At 59.0% G+C, this 25,082-nt stretch overlaps 1 protein-coding gene and 1 non-coding gene across 11 annotated transcripts; both read right to left on the reverse strand.

Annotated features, from left to right (window-relative positions):
• Position 1: 1 nt before the first annotated feature.
• LOC118724977 lies at positions 2-117 on the reverse strand. Its single transcript, XR_004989745.1, has one exon. It is a non-coding gene; the product is annotated as a U5 spliceosomal RNA (small nuclear RNA).
• A 2,444-nt stretch (positions 118-2,561) lies between these two features.
• On the reverse strand, positions 2,562-24,944 carry PTCH2 (patched 2). Of its 10 annotated transcripts, none has more exons than XM_036446349.2 (22): positions 24,940-24,944; positions 20,407-20,995; positions 11,454-11,643; positions 11,291-11,360; positions 10,611-10,702; positions 9,324-9,519; positions 8,652-8,773; positions 8,376-8,523; positions 8,165-8,296; positions 7,916-8,071; positions 7,740-7,832; positions 7,347-7,472; positions 7,090-7,208; positions 6,636-6,984; positions 6,197-6,509; positions 5,904-6,046; positions 5,649-5,829; positions 5,248-5,528; positions 5,026-5,163; positions 3,872-4,014; positions 3,683-3,782; positions 2,562-3,293 (listed from the first exon to the last, which is right to left on the reverse strand). In XM_036446349.2, the coding sequence occupies exons 2-22, from the start codon at positions 20,765-20,767 to the stop codon at positions 3,027-3,029; spliced, it is 3,720 nt and encodes a 1,239-aa protein (XP_036302242.1). In that variant the 5' UTR covers positions 20,768-20,995; positions 24,940-24,944; the 3' UTR covers positions 2,562-3,026. The 10 variants fall into 10 exon arrangements, with proteins under 10 accessions (XP_036302242.1, XP_036302245.1, XP_036302252.1 ...); XM_036446352.2 differs by lacking the exon at positions 24,940-24,944 and adding an exon at positions 19,766-19,958 and having other exon boundaries at positions 20,407-20,627; XM_036446359.2 differs by lacking the exons at positions 20,407-20,995; positions 24,940-24,944 and adding exons at positions 16,488-16,605; positions 19,766-19,903.
• Between the last annotated feature and the right edge of the window lie 138 nt (positions 24,945-25,082).

The raw sequence follows: 25,082 nt of genomic DNA on the forward strand, positions 1-25,082 counted from the left end.
CAGCCTCGTAAAAACGAGGCCTCAAAAAATTGAGTAAAAACTCATAACTGTTCCTCTCCACGGAAATCTTTAGTAAAAGGCGAAAGATTTATGCGATCTGAAGAGAAACCAGAGCATGCCCGCCACCGGGCGCCCGGCCGGCCCGGCGCGCGCTCACCCTCCGCTCGGTTATGGTGGCCGCGCGCCCGCGGGCCCGCGCCCGGCCCGGCGGCTGCGGGGCCCCGGCCTCCCCCCGCGGGGCGCGCGGCGGCGGCGGGAGCGCCCGCGGGGGCGCCCCGCGCGGGGCCCGGGGTCGAGGTGCACGATGGGTATGCAAATCACCGCCGCCGGGGCTCGGCCGCCACCCCGGCGGGGCGGCGCCGTCGGGCCGGGCGGCAGCTCTTCCTCCTCTCCGCCGGGAGCCGCGCCCCTTCGCCGGGAAGAAAGGGCGTTTCCCGCCGGTGCCGGCTCCGGGTTCCTTATGGCGCTGGGATGGATAAACCCCGGTGGCTGAGGGTCAGTCCCAGCTTCCATCCTCCCCGGACCTCACAGATCCGGGACGGAGACGGAGGCCGCCCCGCAGGCAGTCGGGGCAGCGGGGCCCCGGGAGAGGGGGGCCAGCACCCGAAGGAGCGGCCTCCGGGATGTCTGAGGACAGTTCCGTCAGAGGTAAGGTGACCAGACGTTTAAAAATTGGGACTTTTTTAAACGCCGCGGGACAAATTGTTAAAAATCGGGACGTCTGGTCACCTTAGTCAAAGGGGCGGAGGATGGGCGCCGTGATCCAGCGGAGGGACCGCGTGTGTGAGACCCGGGAGCTGAGCGGGACCGGCCGGCTGCTCCGGGGCCGCAGGGCGTGTCTGGACGCTGGCGTGTCTGCAGGGCGCTGCCCCAGCTGGGGAGTCAGAGGCCGAATGGAGCTGGGCCTGCAAACAGCGCGCATTTCTCTCGTCAGGGCTGGGGAGGCCGAGGGTGTGAAGTCAGAGGACCCCGGGTGCACTGCCCTGCAAGCCCGGACGTGTCCCAGAGCCTGGATGTGGTCAGCGCCCGGGACGGGCCACTCCGGTGATGGAGGAGCTCCCCGGCTGGAATCCATCAGCGGCAGCCAGACCAGGACACACCTTTCATTCCATGTTTCGGGGTTTTTCCCTAAGCAAACCATCACAGCAAAGTCTTTCAAAAAAGCTGACATCTATACAAACACAGCACTTAGGCGATAGCAGGTCATTTTTCACATAAAGGATTTAATTTTAAATCCTGGAAGGAAGATGGCACCCCACAAGATAGGCTCTAATGGTCCCATTAAAAAAAAAATTTTTTATTGATTTTTTTTACAGAGAGCAAGGGAGAGGGATAGAGAATTAGAAACAGAGCAGCTGTCTCCTGCAAACACTGCTTTCCCCCCCCCCCCCAACTGGAGATAGATGCCCTTGGTACATGCCCTTGACCAGAATCAGACCTGGGATCCTTCAGTTCCCGACCCAATGCTCTATCCACTGAGCCAAGTCGGTTAGGGCTAATCGTCCCATTTCACAGAGGAAGACACTGAGGCTCAGGTGGTAACGTCCACAGGTCACTCAGCTGGTAAGCGGCACAGTGGGCTGTCAGCTTTTGTGTGTTCCAGTCTGGTAAGCTCTTCTGCTCCACCCAAAAGCTCCTGGTGACCCAACACCCCCGGACCCAAATCCAGCCAACGTCCATTCCTGGGAGGCCTTGGGTACACCCCCTCGTCTAGTTTCCAAGCCAACTACTCACTTCTCATAAGCCTTTCTAGGTATTTTAGTGTTGCTTCAGCTGCAACAGGCTTATTTAGTTGTTTTTTCATTTTTGGTCAGAACATGGTTATCTGGCCTTTGAGGTGTGAGAAGGCAGTGCTCTCAGGGAGGGACTGCTCCTGGTGAGTGGGTGGCTGGGACGGAGGCCTGGGATAGGCGGGGAAAGGCGGTAAAAGATCCGCCCCATGGAGTGAGGCCCAGCACTCTAGTCCAGGGGTGTGGCCAGAGTCTTCGAGACCTCTCTGTGCAAGGGACTGCTCTACCGTCACAGAACAAACATCTTCAGTACCGGGCCTCCCTGGCTCCTCGCACACTTTCTGAACACTCCCCCACTGATCCCCTGATGTGTGGCCTCTGGGAGCCAGGCTGACTGCTAACCTTAGGGTTGGTCTGGGCACAAAACTGAACCATCTCCCCAGACCCTGGAGGCCCCATCTCCTCCATGGGCCACTTTCCTGATCTTCCACTGCACTCTTATCGCCAAGCCCAAATGCCCTCACCCACGCCCAGCATGCTGCTGGCAAGGCGTCTGGGGTGTGCAGGGCTGGATTACGATGGCTCTGACAGCCACACAGCAGCGTGTGACACTGAAAACATTTGTATCATGTTGTACGCTGAGCACTCAACCCAGACCAGTACCGAGCACATGACCGACATGTGAATAAATACACTGCAGTCACGTGACAAACACTGAAACCCGGGGCCTTTCCCACCCAGGAAGAGTGTGACCCCAGGGCCTTAGGTCCTGACCTTCCTGCTTGCAAACTCCCAACTCTGTCGAAAGAAAAGCACCACAGTCATTTGAGATGAGTTCACATAGAATATATTTCACTCTTTAAAAATAAACCTTTCAGCATAGCTAACATCTGTACAAAGTACAAAAATAAACATCTTCATATAAATAATTTATGTGGTAGGAGGTAGGCAGGGATACAGAGAGCCTACCCAGGAGTCACAGGCAGTGGGGGCCAGGGCTGGCAAAGGGGGCTGGAGGGCCCCTCAGGCTGGTCTGCTGGGGGCCGCAGGGTGGGGTGCTGGTTTTACTCCTGCCTGGACAGAGGGACAGGCACACAGGACCCAGAGTGGAAGGCTGCTCCCAGCCCTGAGGGTGCTGGTTCTGTTCAGACATCAGGGAGGGCTGTGATGGCGGAGTCGGGAGGGGGGCGGGCGGGCAGCAGCAGCAGCAGCAGCAGGCTCTGCGGGAGCCCGCCCCGCACTCAGGAACCACCCACTGCTTTCCAGTGACTTCACTTGGCCCAGTCAGCTGCGCGTTCACTCTGTGGCCGCACACGGTCCCCTGGCGGGGAGGGTGCTGGAGCCGCCGGCAGCTGGAGTGGCGGCCGGGGGCCAGGGAGGGTCATCAGAGCCGGGGTGGATGTAGGCGCCAGGCAGAGGGGGTGGGTGCAGGGCCACGGTCATGGAGGTCGTCACTCTGGCGAAGCTCTGGGGCAGGGCGGGCGACGGCCCCCACCTCAGCCCTCCTGCTCGGGGGGCGGGGGGATTCCGGGCCTGGGGGCTCTCCTTGTACAGCTGGACCACCTGGGGAGACACCAGCCCAGTGAGCCCAGGCGGAGCCTCCATCCCTCAGCACCTGCCTGGGGCAGCGCCGTGGCTGCCGGGCAGCTGGGGCCCTTGTTGGCCTCCAGCAGGACAGGACACCTGCCGAGGGACAGATGTCACGGCCTGGGACAAACCGTGCCCCCTGCTCGCTCTGGACCCTGAAGGCTCAGGCGGGTTCTATAAAGAGACGAGGGGGCAGGCCACGGTGTCTGGGCAAAGGGGGAGGCTGCCACCTCCAGTTGGAGTGCCTCATTGGAAGGATCCTTGAGGGTTGAGCCCAGACTCTTTGTCCGCGGAGGGCATTCTGTCCTGCTCTGTCCCTTCCCTTGCCCGTCCCGCTCCGTCCCCCGGGCTAGGTGCACGGTCACCTCGGGTGGGGGGCCCAGGATGGACAGCAGCACAGGCAGCAGCACCAGCCCATGGAGGAGGCCCAGGAGCGTGAGCACCGTCAGCACCACGAAGAAGTACCTGGCGGGGGGGGGAGGTCAGCGTGGGCAGGCCCCGAGGCCAGCACGGGCGGGCCCCGCCTCCCTGCCCCAGCGCCCCTTACGCTCTACCTTACGATGAAGTCGAAGTTGGAACCGGCAAGCATGAGCAGACCCAGCAACGTGGAGACGGCCCCGTCGGTCACGGGGGCAAACGTGTGCTCCAGGGCCCGGGCGGCCCGCAGGTTCCGGCTGCCCTGGGTGGCCAGGAAGCCCTGGGGGAGAAGCGGTCCTGGAGCTGGTCCTCAGCCACGCAGGCCCGGCTCTCCTGGTGCCAACGTCTGCCATCTGTCCCTGGGGTCACCCATGCCCTGACCCCCAGCAGCCAGGCGGGCCCTGACCCCCAGCAGCCAGGCAGGCCGAGCTCCTGGGAACTGTCCAGGCAGTGTGCGCGAGTCCATGCAGGCAACACTCTATAGATGTGTCTGGTGAGACACAGAGCAATGCCCACAATAGGCTGGCAAACTACAGCCTGTCCCCTATTTTTGTAAATAAAGTTTTGTTTAAACGCAGCCACACCCATTCACTTCCGTAGTGTCTGTTTCGGCTCTCGTGCTACCATGGCCGAGATGCAGGAGAGACGACAGGACTCGCCAAGCCTAAAACACGAACCACGTGGCTGCCTCCCTGCCTGGGCGGCGGGCACTACAGCGCCGCCATTTCTCAGGGCGGCATTCCTGTTCTTTGCACTTCTCCGCTTGCTGCCTTCTGTCCCCCGCACCCCGCAGGGTATAGTTCTTACGATGAGAATAATAACAGAGCTATTGTGAGTGGAAAGAGAAGGGAGCCGTCTGTGCTGGTGCCTCCAGCTGGTCGAGGCCCCTCCGCGTCCCACTCCTCCTCTGTGGGAGAGCTGAAGCTCTGCCAGGCCGGTGCCGGCCTCAGCTCTCCTGCCTCTGCCTTGGCAGGCGCCCTCCTGACCCGCTCTGCCATCTGCTCCACCCGTGCCTCCGACCCCCTTCGCAGTAAGGCCGCCCCAAAGCGGCACCACGTCCCCTTTTCTCTCCTTCCGCTCTGCTCAGGCTTTGTCCCTCCTGTCCACTGAAATGGCTGCTTGTTTATTTATTTGCTTACTTGTTTACCACTAACCTCTAGAACGCAAGCTCCTTGAAGGCAAAGCCTGCCTGTACTGTATCTTCCCCCCAATTCCTAAATGGTCCCAGCACACAGCAGGTGCTTGGTAGGTCCTTGCTGCCAGCCCGCGCCTCCCCCAGGGCCATGCTCACCAGAGCCACGTGGACCGTGAACTCCACACCGATGCCCACGGAGGCCACGAGGATCACCACGGGGATGGCGCTCAGCTTGATGCCCAGGAAGCCCATGATGCCGAAGAGCTCCACGGTCATCACCGCCAGGACCAGCACCTGGGGGGGCGGGCGGCTCACCGGGGGCTCCGGGAGGAGGGCGATGGGACCCGGGTCTGTCCAGCCCCAGCCCCACAGACTCACGATGAGGCCGGCGGTCCAGGGGTTGAGCAGCAGCAGGGCACAGACGAGGAAGGTGCACACCAGCAGGATGCAGACGGCCAGCAGGAAGCAGCGCCGCAGGCCCAGGTACTGCTCCCAGAAGAGGAAGGGAGAGCCGCTGGGGTAGGCGCGCACCCCGGCCCGGCCCGCCTCGGCGCACGCTGCCCGGGCTCCCTCGATCGCCTCCACGAAGTCCTCCGTCTTCTGGAGGCCGCGCAGCAGGAAGGGGAACTGGGCAAACTCCAGGGGCTGGGCCGCCGGGACTGGAGGGGGGGGAGGAGGAGGCGGCCAGTGAGCACGGAGCAGCGGGCAGGGCCTTGGGGTAGGGCCTGCCGAGGCTTTCCTGCCCCCCAGCCCCCCGCGCCCCCCTGCCCCGGACTCACTGCGCAGGTTCTCCCCGGTGGTGTCGTACTTGTCGTGCAGCCACTCGGGGGGCGGGGGGTAGAAGTTGGCCTGCGAGGCGGCCAGGCCCAGGGGGTCGCTGCTCGCCCACACGGTCAGCCCCACGTAGAAGAGCTCGGGCGGGATCAGCCCCTCCTCGTCCACCAGCCTCCTGGCGCCCAGCTGCGGAGGAGGGAGGGCTGACGGCCGGCCGTGGGGCCCGGCGCCCGCCCCCCGAGCCCCCGCCCGCTCCCCACCTGGCTGAAGTCCAGAGGCTCCCGGGCGTCCCCCGTCTGGACCAGCAGCTTGTAGGCCAGCGCCCCGTCCTCGGAGCCGTTGCGGTACGAGTGGCGGGTGATGCGGCCAGAAGCCCAGTCCTGGTCAAACGCAGCCTGGATGCCTGGGGGGAGCGGGGAGGGTGCCGTCAGCCCGCGGGCCCCGCCCCCCGGCCTCCCCCCGCGGCCCCTCCCCCCCCGCCTCCCCCCGCAGCCCCCCTCCCCCCGCAGCCCCCCTCAGCCCGCAGCCCCCCCTCACCTTGCACCCCCCTCACCCTGCAGCCAGTCGCGGTAATAGTGCAGCCAGGTGCGCGGCGCCTGGGCGGCGGGCGGGGGCAGCACGGCCTTGAGGGAGCTGAAGCGCTGGTGCAGACCAAAGAGGGCGCGTTGGGAGTGGGCGTAGTCGAAGCCTCCCTGGGTCACCAGGGCCACCTCGTACAGGGAGAAGTACCTGAGCTGGGTGCTCAGGAAGGCGTGCTCCTTGGTGCCCCGGGGCACCACGTCGGTCAGGGCCAGCCCGTCCTGCACCAGGGTCGCTCCGTACAGGCTCAGGCCCAGGAGAGCCCCAAAGAGGACCAGCACCGCAGCCTGTGGGAAACGGCAGCTCCGGTGGAGGCCCAGGGCCGCCCCGGCCGGCAGACGGCGGGCCAGGCCCCTGGCCGAGACACCCAGTGCCTGCCCCGCCACCCCGCTCCTCTGGGCCTGGACTCTTACCTTGGCCTGTGACTGGAGCAGCAAGGGTGCAAACCGATGGCGGGCAAAGTGGGCAAGAGTCCAGCGGGCACAGGGCAGAGACCTGTAGGCCGCCTTCTGCCCTGTCCCCTCCTCCTGGCCCAGGAGGTCCCGTGTGGACCCTCCCGGGCTGAACAGCTCAGCGCTCAGCGGGTCGGAAGGCGCAGGCACCAGGTGGGCTTGGGGAGGCAGGCTGGTGACCACGTGCTGGCTGCCGGCCTCACAGTGGGCGAAGGCGTGGACGGTGGCGGTCAGGTGGGCAATGCCCACTGGGACCATCCTGTCCGCCAGCTCCTGGGGCAGAATCTGGATCACCCGCGCGGAGCAGGGGCTGGAAGGCAGAGAGACAGGTGACGGGTCTGTGCCGGGAAATGCCGGTGAGGGGACAGGAGGGGGTGTCAGGGGAGGACAGCCCGGTGGGGTTCAGGGGCGGCACCTCGAGAAGCAGCAGAGCACGTCGAGGCGCTGGCAGTGGCGCCGGTGCAGGTCCAGGCTGAGGATGGCTGGGAAGACCAGCATCACGGCGGCAAAGTTGCATGCGACCACGACGGCCGCCTGGGGGTGGACGGGGAGGGGGCGGGGGCTGGATGAAGCACGCCCGCCCGTGCCCACCTCACATCCGCGGTGCCCACCCGCGCCCGCCCTGCGCCCGGCCCCCCGCCCCCCGTGCCGGGCCCTCCCCCTGAGCCTCACCTGCAGGGAGAAGGCCCGCAGCGCGGGGATGGGCACCAGGGCGGCCATGAAGAAGGCCACCATGTTGTTGATGGAGGTGAGTGCGACGCTGGGGCCTGCGCGGAGCAGACACTCGCCCATGCGCTCCTGCGGGACGGGGGCGGGCGGGGGGGCGGGGCTGAGTCTTCGGGGTACAGCGAGGGGAGGCAGAGGAGGGACAATGACCACCCAGCTGCCAACAGTTACTGGGACCAGGACGGCCACACGCCCTGTGCTGAGCACCGGACCTGAATGATCAGCCTTTAGGGGACAAGCACGTTTACTACACCCACCGAGGCAGAGGTTAACCCCAGCCCGAGGCCCCCCGACCGGGAGGCCGCACCCGGCGGACGCGCCGGGCGGCGGAGGGCGCACCTGGAGCGGGGTGCCGGGCGGGGCCTCCGCGAAGGCGTGTGCCAGCAGGAATATGTCGTCCACGCCGATGCCCAGCGCCAGGAAGGGCAGCACCTGGGGGGGCACAGGGCGGGCAGCCGGAGGAGCCGAGGGGCCGAGCCGGGGGCGCCCACGCCCGCCCGGCGGCCCCGCGGTACCTGGGTGGTGGCGGCGTTGAAGGCGATGCCCAGCAGGGCGCAGAGCCCGAGGCCGGAGGCCACGGCCAGGGCCACCAGCAGCACCCCGGCGAGGCCCACGGCGCCCTGCGACTGCGCACAGTCCCACCGCAGCATGGTCACGCAGGCGTAGGCCAGCTGCGGGGGGGGAGAGGGCCGTGGTGGACGGGGTCCCCGGGGCGGGCGCCAGGGGCGGGGGGGGGGCGGGGAGGGGCCCGGAGGGGGACCCACCATGAGCAGGTAGCCTCCCGCCACGCGGGCGGCGCTGACTTCGGAGAAGGCGTGCAGGATGTCGTCCAGGGTGGTGGAGGAGAAGGCGTGGATCTGCTGGGACGCGTTCTCAGGCAGCGCCTCCTGGGCCAGCTGGAGACACGGGGAGGGAGGGCGTGAGGGGCGGCGGGGGCGCGGCCTCGGGGCACCGCCTGCCCGGCCCCTCGCCGACCTGCACGAAGCGCCGCTGCCAGGCCTGCAGCACGGTGCCCGCCTGCTCCTCGCTCCAGCCGATGTCGTGCGTCTGGTAGTCGCCCCGGAAGTGCTCGTACAGCTGGCGGGGGCTCATCAGCAGGAAGGTGCTCTGCAGGGCCTCGGCCCTGGGGAGGGGCGGGAGTCCGGTCAGCGCTGGCCTGGATGCCAGGGGGGCGTGCAGGGGGCTCTTGACCCAGCTGCCTGGAACCGGAGTGTGAACTCCCAGCCTTGCCAGGTCCCGGGGGGGCCCTACCTCAGCAGCTGTCCTTGGGGGGCCCTGGCCGTGCCTCCCAGCAGCAGCTCCTCCTGCCAGTGCATGAACTTGTGGGAGAACCCGTGGCAGCCGCCGCTCAGCTCCTGGGCCACAGGGGGAGCCTGGGGGGCAGAGGGGGGGCGCTGCTCAGGGCCCTGGCTGTGGACAGCCGTGCCCCTGCCTGGTCCCTGGTCCCTTTGGGAGCCGGGAGCCCTGGAGGCCTGAAGGGCAGGTAACTCTCCTGAGCTTCCGGCCTGGGCTCAGGGAACAGCCGGTGTCCTGCGGGGGCGAGGCGAGGCCGCAGGGCGGAGCAGGGGCCGGAGCTGGGCTGCCCGCAGGAGCGGGCGTGACGTGGGTGGTTGTGGGGAAAGGCCCCTCTTCCAGGGGCCCAGGACACTCAGGAAGCGAGGAATGACCTCCGTGCCCAGCTACTCCTTCTGTCTCCCTGTGCAAGTCTGTTTGGTAAAGCCCAGCCTTCCTGGCGTGGGGAAGGACAGAATTCTCGTGCCCTGGAGGCTCCTTGGGGGAACGGACTGAGGACGGAACAGGAGGTGTCCAGCACGGCGGGGACAGGGTGACAACATCCAGGAAGCGGCGGGCAGAGCACAGGGCACAGATGCTCTCTCCCGTCCCGGGAAAACAGCCTTTCCCGGCCGACCTGCTGGAACCCACCTGCCTGCTGTGGTAGTTGGGAGCGCTGGGCGGGCAGTGGGGGTCGTCGGGGTTCAGACAGGGCCGCCCCACGTAGGCCTGGCCCACCTGGGCCTTGGCCAGCAGCTCCCGGAAGCCCTCGAGGGAGGCGAAGGGGCCCAGCTCCTCCAGCAGCTGCTCGGGGTCCAGGTTGGTCCATTGGATGTCGGGGCGGCCGCTGAGGGGAGAGCCAGTGGCTGGTGAGAATCGGGGATCAATTCCCACCCTCCCAACGGGGAGGGGACTCTGCTGTACCCCCCTCCTCCGCATGGAGGGAACGCAGGCTCAGCCTCCAGCGAGGGGCAAGGATGGACATCAGGAGGGAGGGGCCGAGGACGGACATCAGGAGGGAGGGGCGAGGACGGACATCAGGAGGGAGGGGCGAGGACGGACATCAGGAGGGAGGGGCGAGGACGGACATCAGGAGGGAGGGGCCGAGGATGGACATCAGGAGGGAGGGGCAAGGATGGACATCAGAGGGAGGGGCCGAGGATGGACATCAGGAGGGAGGGGTGAGGATGGACATCAGGAGGGAGGGGTGAGGATGGACATCAGGAGGGAGGGGCGAGGACGGACATCAGGAGGGAGGGGTGAGGATGGACATCAGAGGGAGGGGCCGAGGATGGACATCAGGAGGGAGGGGCGAGGATGGACATCAGGAGGGAGGGCCGAGGACGGACATCAGGAGGGAGGGCCGAGGATGGACATCAGGAGGGAGGGCCGAGGATGGACATCAGGAGGGAGGGCCGAGGATGGACATCAGGAGGGAGGGCCGAGGATGTAGCAGGAGGGAGGGGCGAGGATGGACATCAGGAGGGAGGGCCGAGGACGGATGTCAGGAGGGAGGGGCGAGGACGGACGTCAGGACAGACAGGAAAGGCTCGGAAAAGCCCGCACAGCCCCTCCCCAAGCCGTTGACCCTCAGGTCTAATCCATGACCCTACGGCCCTGCTCCCCACAGGTCTCCTTTTTGCCCGAGGAACAGCTTAGCAGACACCCAGCTACCTCTCCCTGACAGCCTCTTTCTGGGGATCTTTCAAAAAAATCCTGGCTCAGGTCAGACAGACCTTCGTGTTCTGTCCTGTCTAAATAAGGCAGGTCTGCCTTTCCTTCGGGCGAGGAGACAGGGGTGTGGAGACGGGGGCTTGGAGAGCCGGACTGCTGTGCTCTGACCCTGGCGGGGCGGTCACTGGGCCCTGGGTAAGGCTTTGTCTTTACTCCCACCCTCTTTTCCGGTCCAGGGTGGGGAGGGGCGATGGGGGCACTCACGGCAGGTAGGCAGAGCCCCCTTGGAGCTTGGCTCCCTCCCAGAAGCAGTCGAGGGGGGTGAGGATGACGCACGGGAACAGCTTCTCAATCATCTGCCAGGGACACCCCAGGCCACGTGAGTCCCGTCTGCGCTCCGGGACCTCGGTGTGGCCCCTCTCCACCCCCCTCCCGCCTCGGTGTGGCCCCTCTCCACCCCCCTCCCGCCTCGGTGTGGCCCCTCTCCACCCGCCCTCCCGCCTCGGTGTGGCCCCTCTCCACCCCCCTCCCGCCTCGGTGTGGCCCCTCTCCACCCCCCTCCCGCCTCGGTGTGGCCCCTCTCCACCCCCCCTCCCGCCTCGGCCGTGGCCCCTCTCCACCCCCCTCCCGCCTCGGTGTGGCCCCTCTCCACCCCCCTCCCGCCTCGGTGTGGCCCCTCTCCACCCCCCTCCCGCCTCGGTGTGGCCCCTCTCCACCCCCCTCCCGCCTCGGTGTGGCCCCTCTCCACCCCCACCTCCCGCCTCGGTGTGGCCCCTCTCCACCCCCCCCCCGCCTCGGTGTGGCCCCTCTCCACCCCCCCTCCCGCCTCGGTGTGGCCCCTCTCCACCCCCCTCCCGCCTCGGTGTGGCCCCTCTCCACCCCCCTCCCGCCTCGGCCCCGGCCCCGCCCCTCCGTCAGGACAGGCTCCGCCCCCGCACACTCACCCGCTCGATCATCCCGTTCTCAATGAGGGGAACCCCTGACTTGTAGCAGATTTTGTTCAGATCCCAGGACCTGCAGCAGCGGGGGCCCAGGAGGAGGTCAGAGAGGGGTCCCCGCTCCCCTGCCTCCCCCCTCACTCCCAGCTGCTCGGTCGGCCGGACTCACTTCCCGAAGAGGGACACCTGCACTTTGCTGGCGGCGAGGGCGGCCTGGAGGTGCAGGCGCAGCGCCGCGGGCGTGAGGACGTCCTCCCCCTCGCGGCGCGGGGTCTGGATCAGCATCTGGGAGGTGTAGGCGGCCTCCTCGCCCAGCTTCTCCTTGGTGTACTGCAGCTCCCGGCTCACCCGGCTGCCCGCTGCCGACGGGAGGGCGGGGAGGGCGCGGGTCAGACCCGGCGCCTCCCAGCACAAGTGGGAGAAGCCCTTCTCCTCCTCCTCCTCCCCGACGGCCCCCCTGCCGCCCCCTCCTCCTCCCCCCCCCCGACGGCCCCCCTGCCGCCCCCTCCTCCTCCCCCCCCCCGACGGCCCCCCTGCCGCCCCTTCCTCCTCCTCCTCCTCCCCGACGGCCCCCCTGCCGCCCCCTCCTCCTCCTCCCCGATGGCCACCGGGACCCCCCTCCCGCCTCTCCCCGACGGCCACCGGGACCCCCCTCCCGCCTCTCCCCGATGGCCACCGGGACCCCCCTCCCGCCTCTCCCCGACGGCCCCCCTGCCGCCCCCTCCTGCCTCTCCCCGACGGCCCCCCTGCCGCCCCCTCCTGCCTCTCCCCGACGGCCCCCCTGCCGCCCCCTCCCGCCTCTCCCCGACGGCCCCCCTGACGCCCAGGCTCAGAGTCGGGTCCCTCAGGGAAGCCAGAGCCTCGCTGTGTGGCCTGTGGAAGCCTCGGGGTCTAAGCACTGAGCCTGAGCCGACTGGCTAGGCTTGGGGCAAATCAGTAAAAAATGAGAGGTCAGTAGGAGCTGGGCCAGGCTGGGCCTGGGGCACCGAGTGGAGGAGCGGAGGGAGCCTCGCTCAGCTCCTCTCTGAGCTGGTGGGGGAGAGAGGGACGCAGGGGCGAGGAGGAGGAGGCCTGGGGGGGTGCCTCAAGGAGCAGGGCCGGGCGGTTCCTCGCTCAGGGGCCCCGGCAGTGACACAGCCACGCGGTTCTGCCAAGAGGCGGGGTGGGGGGCCTGGAAACAAGGGGCCTGCAGAGGCCCTGGCGGAGAGGCCGTGCGGGGTGATGCGCACACACCGCGTCCCGCACACAGGAGGCCCCCGGGCTCCGCTCCTGTCCCGGCAGCGGTGCCAGCACAGGGGCCCCGGGGAAGGGAGGGTGCCCGGTCCCTCTCACCAGGTCCCTGTCCGGGCAGCAGGGGTCCCAGTGCGGCCGCCTCAGCCTCCACGCCCCTCCCGCCCGGCCTGTGCCGGCCATGGAGTCAGGCTCGGTCACTGGGGCTTGGGGAGGTGAGGACGCTGGGAGGGGACATGACCTGACTGGTTTGGAGGAGGGCGGGGGACAGTGCCACCCACCCTGAGGCTTGGGGCCCTTGGTCTGGTCTTAGACCCAGTTCTGCCTCTACCTGTCTGGGGGGCCCTTCCTGTCTGGGCCCCTTCCTGTCTGGGACCCCCTTCCTGTCTGGGGCCCTTCCTGTCTGGGGCCCCTTCCTGTCTGGGGCCCCTTCCTGTCTGGGGGCCCCTTCCTGTCTGGGGGCCCTTCCTGTCTGGGGCCCCTTCCTGTCTGGGGTCCCTTCCTGTCTGGGGGCCCCTTCCTGTCTGGGGGCCCCTTCCTGTCTGGGGGCTCCTTCCTATCTGGGGCCCTTCCTGTCTGGGGGCCCCTTCCTGTCTGGGGGCCCCTTCCTGTCTGGGGCCCCTTCCTGTCTGGAAGAAAGAAACCCAGAGAGAATAAGAAAGCAGGAGAAAAAACACTGACAATTTCAAATACGACATTGAAGAGAATAAAGAATCCTGAGAAACAACGAGGAGAGAAAAGATAAATCCCGGCTGACAGTGACGATGAGACTTGGGGACAGATGACCTGGGATGTCTTATATGAGCAGGAAGCAGGGGCAGTGCTGGGAGAGCACGCAGGCTCTGTGCAGACCCGGCTTTGGGCCTTGGCTTTGACACTTAGTTTGTGCTTGGGGCAAAGTACTTAGTCTCTGACCCTCAATTTCCTCATCTGTAAAATGGACAGCATGCCTACCTTGGTAGAATTACAATAAATTCAGGCACATTGCCCTAGCCGGCTTGGCTCAGCGGATAGGGCGTCAGCCTGTGAACTGAAGGGTCCCAGGGTCGATTCCAGCCAAGGGCACATGCCTGGGTTGTGGGCTCGATCCCCAGTGGGGGGTGTGCAGGAGGCAGCCGATCAATGATTCTCTCTCATCATTGATGTTTCTATCTCTCGCTCTCCCTTCCTGTCTGAAATAAATAAAGAAATATATTAAAAAAAATAAATGAAGGCCCAGTCCTTACAAAATTGCCCAGCATATAGTAGGCACAGATACAAAGTTATTATGAAATCGTTGCTGGGAGAGAAATGATGTGACAGAAAAATGAGAAAGAACTGGAGAAAAAAAATGACTGTAAGCGAGAGGGGAGGAAACGGAATGGGAGGAGACATCAAAATCGACAGTGGCACCCAGCTGGTTTGGCTCAGTGACTAGAAAGATCCCAGATTTGAATCCAATCAGGGGCGTGTTCCTCAGTTTTGATTTGATCCCCAGCCCTGGTCTGGGCCCTTGTGGGAGACAACCGATTGATGTGTCTCTCTCACATCAATGCTTCTCTCGGTCTCTCCCTCTCCCTTTTACTTTCTCTAGAAATCATTTAAAAAATAACCTTGAGAGGATTGATAACAACAAAAATCAATATTTGTTAAAAACTTTCATGCCTACAAAAGGGAGAATATAATTAGTCAGCCAGCATGAGCATGGAAAAAGAGCCCACCTTATAGCTAATCCTATAAATGCAAATTACCAACAACAAGCAAGGCTTAACAACAAGACTGCACACACAACCCACAAAGGGCTACACCGAGGCTGTCCACCTCAGGTAACTGGGAGGCTGACCCACTGAACCATATAGGACACCTTAGCACACAAAGCCACCCTACCAACTCAGGGAAGCTGTGAAAATGCCGAGACAAGGAAACAGATCACAAACAAAAATGGAGGACAAGAAGCGACTGGATATAGAGTTCAAAACCACACTTAAAAGGTTTTTCAAGAATTTCCTAGAAAAGGCTGATAAAATAAATGAGACCTATGAGGATATGAAAAGGGATCAACTAGAAATAAAGAATACATTGTCTGAAATAAAAAATATTATACAGAGTCCTAAAAACAGAAGGGAAGATCGCAAGAATCAAGTCAAAGATTTAGAACACAAAGAGCCAGAGGACACTCCTCTGTAGAAGCAAGAAGATAAGAGAATCCAGAAAGTTGAAGATAGTGTAAGAAACCTCTGGGACAATTTCAAACGAACCAACATCAGAATTATGGGGGTCCCAGAAGAAGAGAAAGAGCAAGATACCAAAAGAATAGTGGAAGAAATAGTGACAGAAAACTTCCCCCACCTGGGGAAAGAAATAGACTTACAAGTCCAGGAAGCGCACAGAACCCCAAACAAAAGGAATCCAAAGAGGACCACACCAAGACACATCATACTTAAAATTCCAAGAGCAAAAGACAAAGAGAGAATATTAAAAGCCGCAAGAGCAAAGCAGGTAGTTACCTATAAAGGAGCACCCATACGATTGTCAGCTGATTTCTCAACAGAAACCATGCAGGCCAGACGGGAATGGCAAGAAATATTCAAGGTGATGAATAGTAAGAACCTACAGCCAAAAATACTCTACCCAGCAAAGTTATCACTCAGAATCAAAGGACAGATAAAGAGCTTCACTAATAAAAAAAAGCTAAAGGAGTTCATCACCACCAAACCAGAATTATACGAATTCCTGAAAGGGGTTCTTTAGGAAGAGGAAGAAGATATAGATAAAAATTATGATCAACAAATACATAACTATCAACAAGTGAAACTAAAAGCCAAGGGAATTAAAAAATCTGATGAACAATATTAACTGGTGAATATAATAGAATCAGAGGTATGGAAGGGGAGCGGACCGACGATTCTCGGGGAAAAGGGGAGAGGGGGGTGCGGGAAGAGCCTGAACAAAAGCTGTGCACCTATGGATGAGGACAATGGGGGATGGGGAAAGGACAGAGGGTGGGGTGGGAACCTGGTGGAGGGGAGCAATGGAGGGGGGAAAAAATGAGGAACATTTGTAATAATATGAACAATAAAGATTTATTAAAAAAAAAATCAATGATTAGAGAGAATCATTGCTTGACTGCCTCCTGCATGCTCCCCACTGAGGATTGAGTTCCCAACCTGGGCATGTGCCTTGACAGGAAATCGAACTGTAAGCTCCTGGTTCATAGGTTGACGCTCAACCCCTGAGCTATGCTGGCTGGGTGATTTAAAAAAAGAGTTAGATGTGGAGGGCCTAGGAAGTGTGCTAAGAAGCTTGGCCTTGATTCTGGAGCCTCCCCTAGGCCACAGGAAGTGATGGAAGGGCTCTTAACGGGGACTGACTTGGCAAGATTTAGATGCACCACAGGAGGGCAGTGTGGAGGCAGATTTGAAGGGGAGGGGGCAAGAGCAGCCACCTCTCAGACCTTGCTTTCCTTGGCCATCCGGTGAGGCTCCTTCCCAGCCTCGGAGTGAAATCTGACTAGCCTAAGAAGCCAATCACAGCAATTCCATTGCCTTCCCCAGTGAAGAATTTCGGCATCGGGTCTGCACATTTGTGACCATAGGGGAAGTCAGCTGGAGGCTTCTGGTTCTGAAGCAACCAAGACAAGGAGATGGCAAGTCCGAGGACGAAAGCCCAGCACGCTGAAGCAGGCAGAGGAGAAAGGTACTTAGTCCCGGGGTTGCTGAATTAACCACTCTGGAACTTCTCTGCTGTCTGCTGCCAGACTTCCTGCTGCAGGGGAGGACAAACCCATCTTCTCCCTCCCTTCCGCCCGCCTTTCCTTCCTCTTTCATGTGGCTGAAAGCATTCCAAACGATACAATCAGAAATGTCCTGCCAGAGAGCAAGGAAGGCTTCAACCAGCACATGCCAAGGGCCATTTGGGTATTTGTACCATCATTCACAGTCCATAGGCTTAAACATTAGCCTGCGTTATTTGGTCAAACATTTAGTTAACTCACCCCTAATGCCTCCATTAGGTCCAGACAAAATGGTTTCTCGGGCCTTATGTGGGCCTGTGGGCTGGACGTTCCCCTACCCCTGAACTAGAGCAATGGCCACGAAGGTGGGAAGGAGGGTCTATAGTGAGCGAAGGTAAGAAGGAAGAGTTTGCTGCTTTAGCAACCAATGAGGTGAGTCAGGAGAACCGAGGCTGACCTCTAAGGTTTTAGAAAGAAAATCTATGTATTTCAGTGGATAGTGGTTCTACCAACTGCTGATGCGTGGCCATCCCTGGCCTTCTTGATAGAATGGCCATATATTTATTTTCAGGGCCAGCTACAATTTTTAAAAAATATATATTTTATTGATTTTTTTTACAAAGAGGAAGAGAGAGGTTTAGAGAGTTAGAAACATCCATGAGAGAGAATCATCGATCAGCTGCCTCTTGCACACCCCCTGCTGGGGATGTACCCGCAACCAAGGTACATGCCCTTGACCGGAATCGAACCCTGGACCTTTCAGTCCCCAGGCCGACGCTCTATCCACTGAGCCAAACCGGTTTTGGCGACGGCTCCAATTTAAAACCACCTCGATCACTGTTTCTGTACGTACCAGTTGGACTATATGTTGTGATTTTTATTTTAATGATCTATTTCTGAGACCTTTAGTTTTATTTCTAAATTCATCAGAAAGGACACGTCACATTCCAACTCTCACCAAGGCAAAGCTGGAGCTGGAGGAGACCCTGAACTCTGTCTGGCCTAGAGCGCGGAGAGCCAATGTCTAACTTCTTTCTTTGCTTTCTGTGTCAGCAAAATGGAAAGGAATGGAATATCCCTTCCGATCCTCACCTAGGTGAGCTCCTCACTGCCTAGGGCATTGCTGGGAGAAGCCTCACTCAGAAGTAGAGAGAAGCCGGTTTGGCTCAGTGGATAGAGCGTCGGCCTGCGGACTCAAGGGTCCCGGGTTCGATTCTGGTCAAGGGCATGTACCTTGGTTGCAGGCACATCCCCAGTAGGGGGTGTGCAAGAGGCAGCTGATCAATATCTCTCTCTCATCGATGTTTCTGACTTTCTATCCCTCTCCCTTCCTCCCTGTAAAAAAATCAATAAATAAATAAAAAAAAGAAGTAGAGAGAAAAGATCTGGTCAAGATCACTGCTTTGACCTCACCCCCAGCCCAAGCCAGTACAGGACAGAACGGAATTCTAAATAAAAGAAAGAGTGCTAGGAATTGGGTACCGCCCTCTTACATCACTCTCCCAGCAACCGGAGCAAAAATCTGGTGGGATCTAGCCTGCCCTGTGCTGGGGTGTAGGGGAAAGAATGAAGAAACGTTTAGGTTGAAGCAGTGTTGAGATGGGGGAGATTTGGGGAATGGAGAAGGAGAAGGAGAAGGGGGGGGCGGAGACACAGCCTCCGCTGTGGCAGGAAATCCCAGAGTAATTTGGGACCACCCAGGCAGCAGTGGTGTGGGTGGGGATATGTGTCAGTGCGTGTATGCACATGTGTGTCCTGGGGCCGGGGGCAGGCAGGCACAGATAAACATTGCCCTTAGCCCCGGGGCTGGCCTTGAGTGTGTATGTGTGAGAGTCTGCAGAGGGCTGGGTAGGGTGGGGATGGGGTGTGGGAGCCAGGCAGGCTGGCAGGCAGGCTCTAAGAAACATCTGCTCTGGATCCTAGAGCTTGCCAGCATTTGAAGTAACTCGAGAGTGTGAGACTCTAACCTAGGCCCTGCCCTTGGGTGTGGGCCAGGGCTGGGGGAGGTTTGGGGAACCTACAAACGTAAATTTTTAGGCAAGAACAGGAGGGCGTTTGACTCTGGTAAAGGGCTGCCGGGTGAAGCCAGGCACCGGGAAAGCAGAGAGCTGGCAAAATTATTACTAAGAAATAATTTTAATCTAATACTTCCATGAGGAAGTGAGCATTTGGTCCCCAGGAAGTGCAGATTGACTAAATGGTTGCAGGGGCCTGGGGCTGGGACCTCTCCCTGGAGCCCAGTCAGGTGATTTACCGTATTTTTCGGACCATAAGACGCACTTTTTCCCCCCCCCAGAAGTGGGGGGGAAAAGTCCCTGCGTCTTATGGTCCAAATATAGCCTACACATATACTTTAAAAAAAAGTTTTTTTACTTGCCCGGCTCTGTGTGGTCTCTGTGTGCTTGCCCGGCTCTAAAATGGTTCTAAATGCTGCTGTTTACTTTACAGGGTTGATTACATGTGTTTATGACTGTGATGTTGGGTTTTAATGCACATACAATATTTTAGGACACTATTTGTTTCAGAATCTTTTTTTCTTCATTTCCCTTCTCTAAAAACTGGTGCGTCTTATGGTCCGGAGCCTCTTATGGTCCGAAAAATACGGTATCCAGCCTCCCCACCCTCCAGTCCTAAATGTTGGTCTCCAGATCAGATGGGATCTCTCCCTGCCTCCTCTTGTACAACACAATCATATTCTGCGTTGTATTATGTTGTTTATTATATTCCAGTACATGTTTTACTTTCTTTGCTACTAAAATATGGGTCGTTTTAATTTTTATTTTAAAAAAAATATATTTTATTGATTTTTTTTTTTACAGAGAGGAAGGGAGAGGAATAGAGAATTAGAAACATTGATGAGAGAGAAACATCGAACCACTGCCTCCTGCCCACTCCCTATTGGGGATGTGTCCGCAACCAAGGTACATGCCCTTAAACGGAATCGAACCTGGGACCTTTCAGTCCACAGGCCGAAGCTCTATCCACTGGGCCAAACCAGTTAGGGTATATAGGTCATTTTTAAAAAGTGTCTTTGCAAATCCTGCCATGCAGTTAAAAAATACACATAAAAGGTGGGCAATGAATGCTAAACATAGGCTCCTACTCACAGATGACTATTCTATAGACCTCGTCACAGACCCCATCAGGCGTTCGTTACGGTGTGAGTGGGAGCAGGGCTCCCAGAGGCCGAGGTGCCTGTGGGCAGGTGTCCCCTCCAGACCCAGAGCCACGTCCACTAGAACTCAGTACCGGCTCCTACTCTGTTCTTTTTTTATTTTCATTTTCAAACTGATTTCAGAGACGAAGGGAGAGGGAGAGATAGAAACATCCATGATGACAATCATTGATCGGCTGCCTCCTGCATGCCTCCTACTGGGGACTGATCCAGCAACCTGGGCATGTGCCCTGAAAGGAATGGAACCATGCATGACCTCCTGGTTCCCAGGTCAAGGCTCAACCAAGGAGCCACCTGGGCCAGGCCTCACTCTGTCCTTGTCTTGGGCTCACCATACCCCGGCAGCTCAGTGTCTACAACTCACCTTCCACCCAGAGCCGTTCGAGGTCGGTCTCAATGGTGGCCCCTCGGAGACCCAGGGCCAGGGCCCCGAAGGCCAGCAGTCCCAGGAAGAGCACTTTGCCACAGTGTCTCTGGATCCTGCAGCCGAGCGAGAAGAGCAGGCCCTGGAAGTAAGCACGAAGCCAGAGCGGAGCCTTCAGGCTCCCAGCTAGGATCTGGGGTGCAAAGAGAAGGGTCGGTCGGCATTGCTGCAACACGGGATCCTCCCATTTTCTCCCTCGGGACACCCTCTGCCAAGCCCTAGCCTCTTGGTTTCTGGATGCAGGACAGGGTGGACCTACACAGCCACAGGGCCAAACAGGGAATGAGACTGAACTCCACTTCCTGTTCTCCTACCCAGTACACACCTGAGGATGGCAGAGACCTCTTTTCTGAGAGAAGGATACATGTATGCACACCTGCTCTCAGGTGGAAAGAGGTGAAGCCACAGACACTCACTGGCCGACCACACACACACACACACACACACACACACACACACACACACACACCCCTTTCCCAGCAGGCAGTGACATAGGCACTCAGAGACGTCCTCCCACCTCGCATTGACCTGAGTGACGGACCCGGGGTCCCATCTCCTTCTCCGGCTCCCCCTGCACTCACCTGGGGCGCTGCGGGTGCGGCTGGGGGCGTGTAGTCCGGAGGCAGCTCCCCGAGGGGTGGCTGCCGAGCCATGCTGGCGGGAGTGGGGGGGCTGGGCGCCCCCAGCCCGCGTTATCTGGGAGCCCCCATAGGCTGGTCTGGTCCCCCTGTACCGCGGGGCCGCGTGGGGATTCAGCGGGACCGCTCGGGAGAGGGTCGGGGGCGGGCGCGCCGCGGGGGCAGTGACCGGGGGCCGCGGCCGGAGTGAGTCCCGCGGAGCCGGCAGCCCTGGGCGCTCGCGCGGCTCGAGGTGGGAGCGCAGTGCCGGGCGAGCGTCTGTAGCCCCAGAAAAAGGGAGCGGGCAGGGGCGACGCTCTCCCATTGGCTGCGGGGCCCGCAAATTACCCAGATCCGCGCGGCCCGGGTCTGCTGCTAGGCAACGGCGCCGCGGGGGGTAGAGCCGGAGACCACCCAGGCAGGGCCACCCTCGCCTCGCCTCGCCTGGCCTCGCCTCTCCGCCCAGGGCCCTCGGGGAGGAGGGGGAGGGAGATCCCGAGAGCGAGGCGCCGGCCAAGTAAAGTCGGGAGAGGCCGATGCTGAGAAAGGCTATCTGCTGGCCGAGCAGCCAGGACCTCCTTTCCGCTCTTCTCTGCCTCCAGCCTTGCCCCATTCAGTCCTCTCTTTGCACTGAGGCCAGACAGCTCTCTGAAAAGCAAACCTGCTAACTCCAAAACACAAAGCCCACTTGGAGCACAGCGCTCAGCATGATCTAACTAAAGCCATGTCTGCTCCCATAGCTTCTTTAAAAAAAAAATTAATTATATTTTATGGACTTTTTACAGAGAGGAAGGGAAAGGGATGGAGAGTTAGAAACATCAATGAGAGAGAAACATCGACCAGCTGCCTCCCGCACACCTCCTACTGGGCATGTGCTTGCTACCAAGGTACATGCCCTTGACCAGAATGGAACCTGGGACCTTTCAGTCCGCAGGTGAGGGCTCCCATAGTTTCTTCACAGCCATCCAGTATTTCTTCCAGCCGTGCAGAGCCACGTGTAATTTCCTAAAAGCACCGCGTTAGGCCCTGCGTTGCTGCCTTTGTACATGTCCTGGCAGACAACTTTCAGAACTGAACATGCACCAATCACCTCCCTTTGAAGCCGTCCTTGATTCCCACCTCCTTCCGACAGTTTTACTTCTCCCTTTGCACTCCTTACAGCACTCTACTTACGTTATTTGTGATAATTTATGTACTTGAAAGCCTGCCTCCCTCACAAGATGATAAGTAGGTGCTCAATAATTGTTGAGTGAGTCACTGAGAGTTGCAGAAATCAGAGTGGAAAGGCCTGGTAACAGGGAATAGTACCTTTATTAAACTTTTGTCAACTATCCTGAGTGTGCTGTTCCTGCCAGTTTCCTGACTCGATTAACCATGAGTGCAGAGGAGGGTAAAATCAAGATTCTAAAGTAAAGTTTGGGGAAAAGAATCTCCAATGAAGTAATTACTCGAACACAATTACTACCATCTCTGGCCAATTTCTTGGTCGGTTCTTAGACTAATCATGACATCATAAATATATTTCATGTTACTACATAGTCTTTGTATCAACCATTTGGAGACTGTCCTCAGGACAGATTCCCAGAAGTGGGGGTGTTGGGTCTTGTTACAGATTGCCAAATTGCTTTTTGAAAACTTGTGTCAATTACCATTAGCTCCAGAGGGGCGGGGGGAGGGGGGGGGAATCTTTAGGCTGAGGGGCTGAACAGCTAAAAGGTTTGAGGCTTCCACTGGTCCATTCAAGTAGCAAAACGCCTGTGGGACATTTTGATGCTCTTGGCCAAGTAGTAACTACACATTAAAAGCAGCCTATGTTCCTAGCACTTACTTCCTCCCTGTTATGGAGCAGTGAGTGGGTCCTGTTCTGGATAAAAATAACATCCCCTGAGCAATTCTCTGGAGATGGAAACAGCCTCTGAACGAGGCAGAGTGGGCCTCTGCATTGTTCATGGGCTACAGCCAGAGATGGGTATGGCTGGGCGTCCTCAGGACTTGCAAGTGGACAGAATTTGCTGTAAGTAGCTCTTGGGGCCTCCTTCCTTCTAATCTGACTCTGCAAGACATAAAGTCCCTGGAGGAACAGATTTGTAATTGCCCGGGCCGTGGGCTCTGCTTCCACAGCAGGCCACCACTGCTAACAGCTGTGGCAAAGTCCAGCTCCTTGTGAGGAAACGTTGGGCCTTATCATTCAATTCAAAGACCAGAGTGGGAGAAATTGGTTTGCAGTCAGAGCTTAGAGCTCTCTGGCTACTCCAGGCTCCAAAATGACTTTCTTCTCCCCAAAAGAGTGATTTCCTGAGCACAGGCCCCAGGGAACAGGAGGGGAAGTGGAAGCGCATCTTTTCTCTCTAAAAGCAGCCCGCGTCACTGTGGAACAGCCTGCTTCAGTGTCACTTCTATTGGACCTAGGCATGTATTTGGGCACTAGAGACTTGACAGGCACAATTGACCTAAAGCTACCAACTGGGAAGGGGCATAAATTCCCAGGCTTGGCCTCTAAACGTAATGGGTGTCAGTAAAGGGATTTTGCAAACTAAAGAAGCTGTGCAGCCAAAACCGGTTTGGCTCAGTGGATAGAGAGCGTCAACCTGCGGACTGAAGGGCCCTGGGTTCGATTCCGATCAAGGGCATGTACCTTGGTTGTGGGCATGTCCCCAGTGGGGGGTGTGCAGGAGGCAGCTGATTGATGTTTCTAACTCTTTATCCCTCTCTCTTCCTCTCCGTAAAAAATCAGTAAAATATTTTTTAAAAAGTTGTGCAAAGAATAACAAGAGAAGAGCAATCTAATTAAATTCATTAATACCAAGGAATAAATCTAATCACTGATTAATGAGACAAACATCCCGTAGGGTTTCTTGTGTGTCCTTTGCTAAACTCTGGGGTTGCAGAGTACCTGCTTTTTAGATGCCCAAAGCTTAAGGGGGAGCACAGAGGCCACAGGGAAACACTGTGAGCTGGAATCAATCCTCAGAGAGGATTTGAGAAGTGGGAGGATGACTGAATCTAAAGGAAGGGATGATTCCAGGGCTGAATCTTCAGTTTACTGGCTGTGAGATACTGGGTAAATCACATAATCTTTGACATTGACATAGGATTAAATGAGGTAATATATATGACCCGGAAAAGTGAGGTCTCTCTCTCTCTCTCTCTCACACACACATACTTACACATGTTGAGTGAAGTGTGGCTTCAGGGTAGGGTCTATGTGGGCGAAGCCAGGTCAGGCCTCTGTCCTTGCCCCCCTTCTTCCCCCCTGCAAGCTTCTCACTCACTATGCTGTGGGCTGGCTTCTGTTATCTGGGCCAGGCAGTCAATGACCTTGAGATGTGGAGGCGCCTTGACAATCCCTACTGACACCCATTACGTTTAGAGGCCAAGCCTGGGAATTTAGGCCCCTATCCCAGTTGGTAGCTTTAGTTCAATTGTGCCTGTCAAGTTTCTAGTGCCAGAGGCTGCAACCGGAGTTCAGAAAATGCCTTTCACCTTGAGGGTGGCGAAGGAGAGAGGCGAAGAATGCAAGTAGAATCTGCCCATGTGTCCATGGCAGAAGAGCCCATGATGCAATCCTTCCGGGTGGTGGCAGCCGGCTCAGGTCAGGACAGGCCATCCTGGCCTCCAGGAGAATGTGTCCTCCTGCCCAGCGTCAGCTCCCTCATGGCTGAGCTTTCTGGACCTTCTGTCTGGGTGGCCCTTCCCACACTCCCCTCCCCCTTCCTCAAACACATTTAACTATTTAGAATGCAGCATACAAAGGCCTGGCTTATGTACCTCCTGAGGGGTAGGGAGGACTATGAATAAAAAGTATCCTCTCTGCAAATTCTCCGGAAACAGAAACAGCTTATAAACTGGGCTGTGTAGGCCCCTGGACTGCTCTAGGTAGAGACACTCTCCCTGCTCCCCCACTGTGGATGGGATTGCAATAGGAAGAATAATGTGGGGGCCAAAGCTGGTTTGGCTCAGTGGATAGAGCGTCGGTCTGCAGACTGAAAGGTCCCAGGTTCGATTCCGGTCAAGGGCATGTACCTTGGTTGCAAGCACATCCCAGTGGGGAGTGTGCAGGAGGCAGCTAATTGATGTTTCTAACTCTCTCTCCCTCCCTGTCTGTGAAAAATCAATAAAATATAAAAAAAAGAGAATAATGTGGGGAAGGTCTGGGAAGTTTAGCCTTGGTCTTGGAGGGCAACCTAGGCAGCAATTCTCTTACAGGCTCGGGAGCTCTTGCCAGCAGGTGAGGGGATGGTGGAGGAGAAATCCCTGGAGCGGTAGCCATCCATCACATTTTGTCTGACTGGCAGGGTCCCAGAACCCTGTCCCTCCACACCTCCCCAGAGTCCTCTGATGTGGCACACAAGGCCCCTTTCTTCCAGTTCCCTCACGGGGCATCGCTGGGCGAGGCAGGGCAGATCCTGTCAACTCTTCCTGCCCGGCTCCTCTGGCTTCTGTCCCACGGAGAGGTGGCTGGCCCGTGGGCGCTCGGGTGCGCACTGTATTTCAGACACTCAAACCCTCTGTAGCTGCTGCCAAAAAGAAACAAAAGCTGTCCCTGCCTTCTGGCAGACAAATAGAGCAAAGCGAAGAGGAACGAAAGCATCTCGGGCCCCTGGCCAGTCCTGGGGTTCCAGAGACAATAGCAGCAGTGT

Source organism: Pipistrellus kuhlii, unplaced genomic scaffold (genome assembly GCF_014108245.1).
Source record: "Pipistrellus kuhlii isolate mPipKuh1 unplaced genomic scaffold, mPipKuh1.p scaffold_m20_p_2, whole genome shotgun sequence".
NCBI lineage: Eukaryota > Metazoa > Chordata > Mammalia > Chiroptera > Vespertilionidae > Pipistrellus > Pipistrellus kuhlii.